Here is an 11,838-nt window from a genome sequence, read left to right as displayed (position 1 = left end):
CCTTCACAAATCATCTGTATCGGTCTACTATTGACATACTGTGGGATGTTTTAAGCTTCTTAGTTACATAATTTGTGTCTTAGCAAAACAAAAGTATCCTTTTAAACTTCGTCCATATTCTAAACTTCCATCTTGTGAACAGCTATTGTTGGTAGGGTTGATGGTGGCAGCCTCTGGAGATGTCTTTCAGGGGAAACACTGACCGTAAACAGTGCCAAGTTGTATTACATCCTCCATCTCTGCTCCACAAAAGTATGCATGAACCATTTTTTATTCTCATCACACTGGCAGCTCTGGCCCATTTTTGCTCTCATTGCACTGCCAGCTCGTTTAGTTCACTGAAAAGTTCTCTTTCCGCGTTACAGATTTCTAACTCTTACTTCCCACAAAGTTACATTATTTCTCCTCAGTTGTTTCAATATGCTTTCCCTAAACCAGATCTCATGATATTATCATTCTCTTTTTCTAATCTCTCTCAGTCTCTTTGTACAGCTGTTCTGCTCGCACTCCTCCAAAATCAGCATCCAATGCGGAAGGTATTAACATGCTCCTGCTAGGCTAGAAATGCAGATTAAACAACCACAATAAAGGGCATCTGAGCAGATGTATGTGGTTGGACTGGAAAATTCTCATGATAAATTTGCAAGAACGAGTGCATAAGGGGGTGGGCCTGCTCACACCCCTGCCTGCTCACACCTCCCCTGAACCAAGGGGTTGTAACTGGCTGGTTTTAGTCTCACGCAGCCCTGGGACTGGAGAAAAGTTGCCCTTCTTGCCCTACAGGATGCCCAAGAGCAATGCAGGGGCACCACAGAACAACTGCCAGAGACAGCAGGTGGCTTTTCATCCCTCAGAGAAAGGTGTGGTACCACAGCCAGGAGGTAGGGAAGGATTTTTATTAATCTGTCTCTTTGCCATGGAAAACAAACAAACAAAAAGTTGTATCTTCATCTCAGTGAAGTGAATGTGGCTGAATGAAGAAGGAGAGTATTACTGGGGGAGTGTGAGCATCCCTTTAAATCCTGTGAAAGAGCTCTGAGATTTCAGCAAGGGCTGTTTCTGCAACAGTAGCTAAAGCCATTAAGTAAAAAGTTGATGAAAAGAATTTACCTGTATATCTCCTAGAAATATCTTTTTGCTACTTCCATGCAGATCAGCACATACAGATCATACAAAAGCAGGTGTACTGCTTTGAAAACCTGTTACTCCTTACGTTATCTAAATAATACTCCAGGAAATATGTGTAGTGGTGTTTGGAGGACATGGAGACTGACGTCTGCTATTCATGCCTGAATGTATTTAATAATACTGTGCTCCAGAGTATAGTGATGCCTTTATTTACAGGTCTCTACTACAGAGGTCTTTGAAGGGCAGTTTTCTATAGCAAGGATTATTTAAAAGCCAATTTATCTTTGTTGGTGCTGGCTGTGTTAGCTAACCAAACAGAAAATGAACAGGTGAGGTTCCCAGTGAGAAGTGGCCAAGAGGAAAGACTAGCACTTGCTCAGTGGCATAGGGCAAAGGAACAAAGCACAGAGAGGTAAAATGACAGAGAGGGAAAACAAGGTTCATTAAACTTCTCTGCATCCCCAAGCCCCCCCCCACACACTTTGTTTACAGGCCCACCACTCGCAGCAGGTACCATCTGCCTGAGGGCTCCTATTTTCCCTGATGGTCTCCGCATCCTTGTGGTCTTTTCAGAGATCATACGTTGGTGTGAGGCTTTTTTTTTTCCTTAAAAAAAAAACAAACCCTGGAAAACCTGAAAGTGCATATCATTAAGGAATCTGAACACTTACAACAGACATTTTAGGGCACCTATAATAAAGAGCCATCTGATATATTGGCAACTGTATGTATAAAGCTGCAAGGCAGTACTACTTCCAGCATGGTTTACTCACATGCTTTGTTCCCATTGCCTAAAGAACTGTCAGGAAAACAGACATGTTGCTTTACAGAGAACTCTAATAAATTCTTACAATCACCTTTGCAGAAAAGTAAATAAATTGTTATAGTATTTTTTGCATGATGTCTTACAAGGAGGTTCCCAAATATATTTTTTGAGAAGAGACACCTCTACCAAGGCTCTTGTTTTCATTGTATGCACACACAGAGACACAACAGATGAATAGTAAAACTGGCAGTAATTTTTTAGTTTACTTCCCTAAGAATTGCAATAGGCTGTGAGTAATGAAGATTAATATTTTCACAGTTCCCAACTAAAATATGAAATTAACTTGAATCTGCATACCCCTTTCCTCAGATCTCAGTGTAGTCATTTCTATGAGTGCTTGATGGAAAATTCTTCTAACGTTTTCCAGCATTGGTCTTTGATCTTCTACCTCTGTTCCTAAGTCAGGCTCTTAGTCTGAAGCATCCCCATGAGAACAACATCTGAAAATGTCTCTTTTTAGTGAGGAAATGCTTTTAGTTTTAGTTTGAGTTGATGGACCTGGATGCAGGTGCAAAAGCAGGAAGGGATGAAGTTTACAGACCCACATGCAGACAGAGAGCCCGGTGAAGACGGCTGATTGCAGCTGAAGTGTGAGCAGTGCTACTGCAAACTCTGCTGCTGACTTGCAAAGGGAGGAGGAGGTCTGTAGCCTTTGGGCTGCTTCCATCCCAGCAAACAGAGCCAGACCTGTGTCAGGGACTGATGCCAAGTCTTGCATTATTCACAATGTGGACCCAGAGCAGCCAGACTTCTCAGCCAAAAGTATGAGGCACCAGGAGAAAGACAGAGAAGCTATTTCTGTAATAGCTTGAGTTCTTCCAGCTGTATAGAGAAGATGAAACCTCTGCAAGTATGTCTTGCAAAAATGTGTTCCTCAGTCATTGCATTTAGATCAATATTGAGTTGGCTGATTTCCATAATTTTAAAACTCAGTCCCAGTAACCCTCACCTTTTATCTCTTAGGGGGATTATAAGTGGCAGCTTCACTTAATGTATGACAGTATAACTGGAAAAAGACAGTGATGTATTTTACAGTCTTGAAATAGTGCCAGAGCTTTTATATATTCACTGACAGTTGGAGTCCAAAGGTGATGACAATATCATGCTTGGTTATATTGAGAGTCAATCTCATCTGAACTGAAAAACAAATGCCAAGGAGAGTGTGTAGGGGGAAGCTCAGATCTGTTATAAAGGCTATCCTTTATAACAACATTAACAAGTAGAATTAAACTTGGCTTGCAGAGGGCATTGGTGAATTAAAAATGTTTTTGAGAATCTCTTTAACTATATCTTGAGAGAAGGTCTGACTTCCACAGTGTTCAGGTGTTAACCTCTTGGAGTTTATCAAAGATAAAAAAATTCTAGGGGAAGTAATTTTTTTTTTTTTTTTCCTAGGCTAGAAACGACATTCACTGACTTCGGTAAAATAGTCAGTTTTTTCTGTACTTTTCACCTATATCCACCAATGCATTCAAAGTTTTGGTTGCTGATGGCAGTCTTTCTGACACGTCGTACCACAGTGGCCTGCTTCACAATCCAGCTAAAACTGGGGGCACTTTGCTTTACAAGGCATTCTAACCCAAGACAATGAACTTTTGGGAAGAAACTGGACATTGCACAGAAGTGCAGAGTACACTGCTTCACTGAATATTTCCTAGAGCTCCAGGAGACTGATACTGGGTGAACTCCTTCACTTACCAGGAAAATGGAATATAAATAAATCCAGGAACTCTTAAGTTGCATAACCTGACTCTTGCATGCTGTTGGAAGGGTTGGATTACTCCCCAGTCTTCTGGCAGAAAGCAATGCAATCACTTTGAAAATTTTATATGCCTAATGTGTTGGTTTCTGATATACAAATTCCCCACTGGGTGAAAAAAGGAAAAAAAAAAAAGAAAAGGAAGGCATGTTTATTTTTACTTCCTCTTTTTATCCCTCTTCCTATAATTATTTCCAGGTTAAAAAAAAAACGTATTAAGGTACATTTGGTGTCTCCCTTTGTCATTAAACACATGAACCACTGGACCAGTTTTTTTAAACCCTTCTACAATAGTTGCACACCCAGGGCTCCCACTGATTTGTAGAGGGAGAGACAGGGATCTGTGCAAACCTAGAAAATAAGTTTTGTCCCTCTGCTCTGCAAAGCTAAATTCACAGCCATTTACAACTATATTTTTTTAGCCTCAGTCTACAGTATGTATAAATACACATGCATGCAAATTAAGCACAGCAGAAAGGTAGTACTGTAGCAACAAAGATAATTGTTTAACAAACTATTTTTTTGCCACATTACTAATTTAGTTATCTCCTACAGCAATATGGTGGCATTACTGAAGAGAACATTATGAGACAGTTCAGCCTGCTCTTTAAGCAAGTCAGACTTTGGAGCATAATCTAAAGGCTTTAAAACTGCTGTCATAGAGTTTGTCAAGTTGGATGGGGCCCATCAGGATCATTGAGAAACAGCTCCCTGCTCCTTTTAGGTGTATGTTAAAACACTGTCATGACAGATAAGCCAGAGTTAAAAGTATCACTTCCTTAAGAAGGCTGAAATAGACCGGTTTTGGTCAAACCAGTGCTAAATAAACATTATTTTCTTGATAAAACTGAAAATAGAAACCTGTCCTTGTTCCAAATTCTGTCTTGGCAATATGATGTCTCCCCACCAGACAAGAATTTCGTCCATTAGATACAGGCAAGCACGCATAAATAAATGAACAGGATTTTCTGTAAAATCAGAACAAGTTCTGGAGAAAGATTAAAGGAGTAATCCTTCTCCTCCACTTCATCAGCTTGGATTGTTTAACTCCAGCATTGCATGTGTTTCAAATTCATAAAGACAAGAACAGATTATCTTGATTGCTTTCCAGACAGTTCAGACTCTGACAAGAGGTGGCAGATCAGCTGCTCTGAAAATGAAACTGAATTCACTCTTGCCATGCCAAAGGTGGGGAGATCCAGCTTCCAGTAATCCTGCTGAACAAGAAAACCACGTGGGTCCAGAGTGAATGAGGAATTTATTGGGAAGCCTGTGCTTGTGTTATCCTCTGTGTGCGTGACAAAGTCTCAGTTCATTGGGTGAACACACACATGGGGCATAACTCAGCTCCCTGCTGTACAGGACAGCCTGCACACACTGTCTGACTGGGTGTGCCAAGGGAATTGCCTGCTGCCATTTGTCATCAGAGGGAAGACCTTATTTTCACTGTAATTTGGCAAGTTGGTGACAACTCTTTAACTAGCAGGTAGGACCCAGGTGAGGCAGCATCCACAGAAAATTAATGCTAATTGACAAGTAAGAAGGACTATTTATTGCACAGAAGGGCGTAATAGGAAAAGCCTGACCTCAAGGTGGGGGGGCAAGGGTCGTAAGCCTTGTTTGGGACTGATGTATTAAGACATGACCTCCCAGCAGAGAGACTTCATCTGCCTGTTACCCAGAGGACATGTCCAAGCAGTTGAGTACCAGCCTAGCACTGTTATCACACGGTACCTGAAAAGCTGGAACAAATCAGCTCTGACAGAGCTCAGAGAAATTTCATGCAGCCCAAGTTACAAAGTCCATGTAGACCAGTCTCTATTTCAAAAGGGCTATGTAGGAAAAACTGTTCTGTAAGGAGCTATGAAGGGAAGAAGGAAGGACACAGAAGAACACAAGTGTTTGGTTCCTTCTAAAGGTAGGCACTGAGGTGTGTTTGTGTCTCATCAGGTAAGTGTGAATTGATAAGGATACTAGTTTAGGACTTGCTCCAATGCCATCTAAAACCCGCCACATTCATCAAGCTGCCACCTTTGGAATATCAAGCTCAAGGGCAAAAAAAGCTTTCAGCTGGTAACCACTTCGCAGTTCAAGGAAACTACTTGGAACAGCATCCTTCAATGATGCTTCACATGGCCAACAGGCCACTTCTCTCCCAAACAGCAAAGGGCCCAACCTTTGCAGCACGTGCAAGACCAGGGAAGGTATATCACCTCGGGCAGACCTTTTGATTTTGCCAGTCAGCAGGAAAAAGCTAGTTTAGGCACAGATGCTGTTTGTATCAGCAGCCCTCAAGGGCTGATCTACCCTGTCCTCCCAGCCTTGTCTCACCAATCTACCCTGTTCTGCTGCTGCAGTTGTGATTTGCAGCATTTGTGGATGACAAAAAATCACATGTAAAACAGGAGAAGAGTAAAACAGCATAGTGAAATTTTATTCTGAAAATATGGCAAGAGTCTAAGGCACTTCAAACATTTCAATACACATGACTAAAGTGAATGTGACAAGGTAATAGCATTCCATAAATACGCACCAAAAACTATGCTCAATTCCACTGAAGGGGAATATACAGCTGGTACCTCTAATTTTACTCTCCAATAAACATGTATGGAGCTTACAGACTGACACAGTTAATAAAAATATGGTAACAGGACATGTAATTCTTCATGTATTTTTTAATTATTAAGGAATATAAAATGTTGAAAATACTGTGCGAGTTAATTTTATAGATACTAGTATCTCTCATATAAAAAGTTATACATTATCCCCAATTAGCAACAACTTACTTAGTGAACTTCAGACCTGACCAGAGGCTCTATCCCCAATACCTACCCACTCACCCACCAGCTCAAGATTCACGGAGCTGACTACATAAGCAACAGCAACTTCTGAATTTCAAAGTAATTAAAAACATCAAAATCATGTTGGAATGAAATATATGGAAAAGTTACTGTGATGAAGTCTAGGCACAGTAAATACAAATATATTTTAGAATGGTTAAAAATAAGACACCAGGACACCCCTGCATAGATAGCTTTAAAAGTTTTAGGCTGTACATAACACAGGAAAGGATTCTCTACAGCAAAGAAAAACAGGATTTATGCCAGTGTATGGAAAGATGAGTAGGTGAGCAAAAGAACCGTTGTGGCTAAAGTTCTCAGCTGAGCACTACTTAACTATATGCTTGCTTCAAGTTTACAGTTTTTTATCTTTAGTACTAGATCTCTGCTTTGACTTTGCTGGTGAGTTCAGGCACAAGACAATTACATTCAGTGTCTGTCTCAGTGAAACAGTAACATTTAGCAGCTTACAGATGGCATAGAGATTTTTACAGATATTCAGGCAATACTACTCAAACATGGCTCTGTGAGTGGGACCAGGAGATGTCTTTCTGCTAAGCCTAGGAGTGCCCTAGAAAAGAGGAAAGAATAATTAATCAAAGGGAAATTGTTACAAGCACGTAGCACTCACAAGCACTCTGTTCAGTCCCTGTCCTTTAATTGCACGGCTTAATGTTTCTTTTATTTTCTCCATTTTAGTAAGAATGGTGCCAGCTATCATGCAGCCTACTGACTAAGAGTGGCTGCTGTTCAGCAGCAGTTCAACAGAAGAGTGTGTTTGGGCTCAGAGAGCAGGTGTAGAGCTGCCAGAACACACAGGACAGCTGTACCTACTGGCTGTGTTTTGGTGACCAAGTCAACAATTAGCATTACAGTGATGCAAGAAACACCTCTGAAAACTAGCCAGAGTAAGTGAACCCTCATAGGGAGCTATTTGTACTCCAGATAAAGGGGAGAAGGTGTCCTTCAGCCAGGGCTCTGCCTTTAGCAGTCAACCTGTATTTAAAAATGTACATTCCACTTAGTAGCATAAAAATTATCTTGCGAATAAACTCAAAATTTCATGTGCTGTACTGCCTGTACAGCTGGTGGGAGGGTAATCTTTGTTTCTGTTCTACTGTTACGTTCAGGACCATCAACTTAAAGCATAAACTGTAGAAGGTTGTGTACTAACCGGTGACTGGGTTTTGGAGAAGTTGACATGGGCATAAAGGAGAACAGCTATGTCCTTATGTCCAGCTTCCAGGGCTATTGAAAGTGCTGTGCTGCCATCCTGAGAGAAAAAAAAAAGAGGAAGTATTAAGAGAATTAGTGCTTGTGTGCGTTAACAGCACCATTAGCCCATAGAGAAGGGAAGTTATGGAGACCCTACTGCTCAGACAGACATTTGGGTTAATTTAGAGTCTTGTTTAATTTTGTTTTATTATAATTAAGTGACAATAAGCCTTACACTGCTGTTTTATGAGGTAGTCCCATTGTCAGAGACCTCATAATTTCTCTCACTGAGGAGTCTCAATTATTACTGAGGAAGAATGAGCATGCCATTATCACAATAATGTTACATGTAGTGCTGTGTAAGACCAGTGATTTCAGAGGACAGGCTGAGAGAAACTACAATGGCAGTAAGGAGTGGGAAGAGATGATAAGGGAGGGACAAATGCTAGTCTAATACCATGATACTTGCTGTGTTATAATGATAATTGTTGTGTTATAGCTCCCATTAACACTAAGAGCACTGGAATTAATAATTCCAAATGCTCCCTGATGAAAGCCTAGCTACAAAGATATGGACCTTCCCAATCAAATACTGTCCCCTCCATTTCTCTCAAGATACTGTTCCTTTCAGCAACCATAGTTATTGAGGCTGCTAGGGGCAAAGAGTGCACTCGCTGAAAGGTTAAGTTATTGACCTACTGACCTATTGACCTTCAGACCATGTTTGGTCCAGGAAGAAGTAGATGTCATTCAACCTGTGATATGAACCTCTGATCTGTCAGAGGGGCACATATGTACGAAGATGCCATAAACCCAACTCTGCCTTCCATGCTTCCTTCCCTTCCTGAAACTGGTGCATGCATCACATGGCTACAAGATCCTGCTCTCTGATGGTGTGTAAATTACAAAGTGGGCAACTACGACCTCAGCACAAATCTCACAGTGGCTTACTGGTCCACCCCCTGGGTTTGGATTCTTTTGCATAGAAGTTTCCACAATAATACCACCACTTGAAGTGTCCTCTCATAGGGACTGCCTCTTCTGTTGGCTTTCCGAATGGAGCACGTTTTCCAGCTACTGCCACAGCACTGCTATTAGAGAGGGCAGCATTAGTTTCTTAAGGAGATCCCTTTTGCAGCATGGGACATGAGAGGCAGCATCCAAGTGCAAGATCTTCTTATGAGACTACAGGGACTGATTATACATAAATCTAATTGTCCTGGGCAGACAGGGAGCTAGAAGAGCCCTCCACTACAGCACAACATAATGCACTATATATGCAGAACAAAAAGTCAACACGAGGAAAAGTTAAGCTCTTAAAGAGAGATGCTGAATCACTGTTAAAGTGGCACACATCAGTATCATGGAGCTCAGCTTACTACTGATCATGCTGACTGGGAAAGCATCACTGACACACTCAGAATAGCTGAGGGAATGCTAAAAATCTTGTACTCTACCAGCACAAACTCATTATAAAATGAATAATAAGCAGACGACAAACTGTGCTTGGGAAACAGTATTCCTGCCTACAGGAACAGTTAAGTGTCCTGTAGCCATAAAGACTTTAATTATTGGTTTGATGATTAATAGTGCTAACAGTACCCAGGCTGCAGGAGCCTAGACCCAAAAGTGTTACACTAAGACCTTCTTACATATTCCTCTCAGGACAGCTGTTACACACCACTGTCATCACTGGGCAACTGAGCCAGCTCCTGCAGCGTGTGAGTGAATGAAAAGAAATCATGTCTCTGCCTCTCTACAAAAGCTTAAACAAATAACCACCTACTGCCTTCCCAACTCTCAAACCCAGGTCCCAGTTCACTGCTCAGTGAGAAAAGCAGTAGGAAGAATGGAAAAGTGATGTTAAAGAGAACACAGTACTATCAAGTCTGTGTCACGCTAAGTCAACATTTTCAAGCTTGAGAAGTCTATAGATCAAACTGTCCACTGACAGCATAGGCTGCTATGATCCTTGTAACCAAGAAATACACAAGTTCTTCACTTGGCACTGAAATCACAGTCTGTATCTCTTTACTGCAAGGAGAACGTAGCTTCATGACAAAGACCAAACATTTATCCTCAAAGGTAATGGTGCTGATACTGTGTGAAAATCCTGTGAAAAGAACTGTAGGGTTGATGCTTGCCATGGACACAGGAAAACAACACAACAAAGCTGTTAAGTCCCCAGACAATGTCCTGACTGAAAACTGGAAGACTCCTGAGGACAGCGGAAGGAATGTGACCAGGGGGAAAAAAGCATGATGAGCAGGTCGAGGGAGGCCATTCTCCCTCTCTGCTCTGGTGAGACCCTGCCTGGAATACTGTGTTCGGCTCTGGAGCAGTCAGCACAAGAAGGACTTGGATCTAGTGGAGTGACTCAACTGGAGGGCCACAAAGACCATCTGAGGGCTAAAGCCCCTCTCCTATTAAGACAGGCTGAGACAGATGGGGACAGATGGGAGCTTCAGAGAGACCTTATAGCAGCCTCCCAGTACCTGAAGAGGACTCACAGAGAAGCTGAAGAGGGACTTTTTGAAAGGGCATGTGGTTTGCCCAGGTTGCCTGTGGATGCCTCCTCCCTGGAAGCATTCAAGGCCAGGCTAAATGAGCTTTTAAGAAACCTGGTCTGATAAAAGGTGTCCCTGCCCATGTCAGGGGCATTTAATCTAGGGGATCTTTGAAGTCCCTTCCAACCCAAACCATGCTTTGATTCTATGAATGTGAGAAGGCAAGATGTTTTACCATGAGAATGCAAATGCAAACGTTGGGGTTTTTTCCTGCTCTGGCTGCTGTACATCTACAACTAACCATAAAATAGTGCTACTGAGTAGGCTTGTTAGAAATGCAGATACTAGCCAAATAAACACAGCACTTGCTACCCCTAGGAAGAGGATTCAAGTATTTGGTACTTTGGTACTATGAGTCAGAGATTTCAGCAGCTCTCCATTGCCCCAAAATAACTGAGTTACAAAAACATTACAGAGAAGCTGTCTGATCAAGCATTATTGGAAAGGCAACTCACATTGTCCTCGAGGGTACCATTACATCCAGGCTGAGCCAGCAGAAGCTTGACAATCTCTACGTGTCCGTGTTCACTAGCACACATCAGAGCTGTGGAGCCCTCATCGTCCTGGATATTGACATCTGCACCACAGGCCAGTAAAGCTTTAACCATGTCTATCCGCCCATGACTCACAGCTAGCATCAATGCAGTCTGACCAGCCTGCATGGAAAGAAGAGGAAAACCCAGGTAATTACAGAGACACACAATGACAAAGAATGATTTGTTTTAATTTGCTTTTTTTTTTTTTTTTTTTTGGCACTGAAGATTGTTGTTTTATACAGCATTGTCAAGGCTCTGCTTGCCATTGCTGAAATATCTCTAATGCCTAATATATCCCACATTCACATAGCTATTTATTAAATTCATGGATGATACCAGGTCTATTTCTAGGCATCTGGAGCTCCTTGGAAGCAGCTAAATGGTGCAGCCTCCCAAAATTCAGTGTTGATTCTTTTATATAATATTGAATCTTCATTTTTAGAAGACCTGAGGCTCAACTGCGCTTTCAGAGCTCCATTTAGTATATAGCAGCTAGAAACATACACACAAACATCAAAGACTGAAGAGGGTGAAAATGAATGAGTGCAAAAGCTGAACTGATGGAGCTGGGATCAGAGCATGGGTGAAAAAATAAAAAAAAAACACATGGCAGTGTGGACAATGTCTCCTTGACCATTTGACTAACCTGGCTGGCTTTAGCATTCACGTCCCCACAGCTGAACAGCTCCTCCACTATCCTCATGTCCTTCTCTGCTTCCACAGCTGCAAGTGCAGCAAGCATGATGGGGGTATAGCCGGCCTTGTTCTGGTGATTTACATTACAGACATCTGCAAGGGGATGAGATAATTTCTTTGGAAAACAGGAACCCAAAAAGCAGCAATTGTGCTAATGAACTGAATAAACTGTTATTAGAGCAGCCTATAAAAAGAGAAAGCAGCAATTGCTCTCATAATGGAAGTAATTCAAGGGAAAGTGTATAAGGAAAAAAAAACAGAAATGGGGGTA

General features: G+C 41.7%; 1 protein-coding gene across 14 annotated transcripts in view; it reads right to left on the bottom strand.

Annotated features, from left to right (window-relative positions):
• Positions 1-6,121: 6,121 nt before the first annotated feature.
• Positions 6,122-11,838, bottom strand: part of KANK1 (KN motif and ankyrin repeat domains 1) — a 124,012-nt gene continuing 118,295 nt past the window's right edge. For all 14 annotated transcript variants that reach the window (XM_071731515.1, XM_071731516.1, XM_071731517.1 and 11 more), the window contains 4 exons: positions 11,518-11,660; positions 10,791-10,991; positions 7,728-7,826; positions 6,122-7,124 (listed from right to left, as the gene is read on the bottom strand). In XM_071731515.1, coding sequence (XP_071587616.1) covers positions 7,062-7,124; positions 7,728-7,826; positions 10,791-10,991; positions 11,518-11,660 — 506 coding nt within the window. In that variant the 3' untranslated portion in view covers positions 6,122-7,061. The remainder of the gene's footprint in view (positions 7,125-7,727; positions 7,827-10,790; positions 10,992-11,517; positions 11,661-11,838) is intronic.

This window comes from Heliangelus exortis, chromosome Z (genome assembly GCF_036169615.1).
Source record: "Heliangelus exortis chromosome Z, bHelExo1.hap1, whole genome shotgun sequence".
NCBI classification, from domain to species: domain Eukaryota; kingdom Metazoa; phylum Chordata; class Aves; order Apodiformes; family Trochilidae; genus Heliangelus; species Heliangelus exortis.
This window is presented reverse-complemented; position numbering and strand designations above follow the sequence as displayed.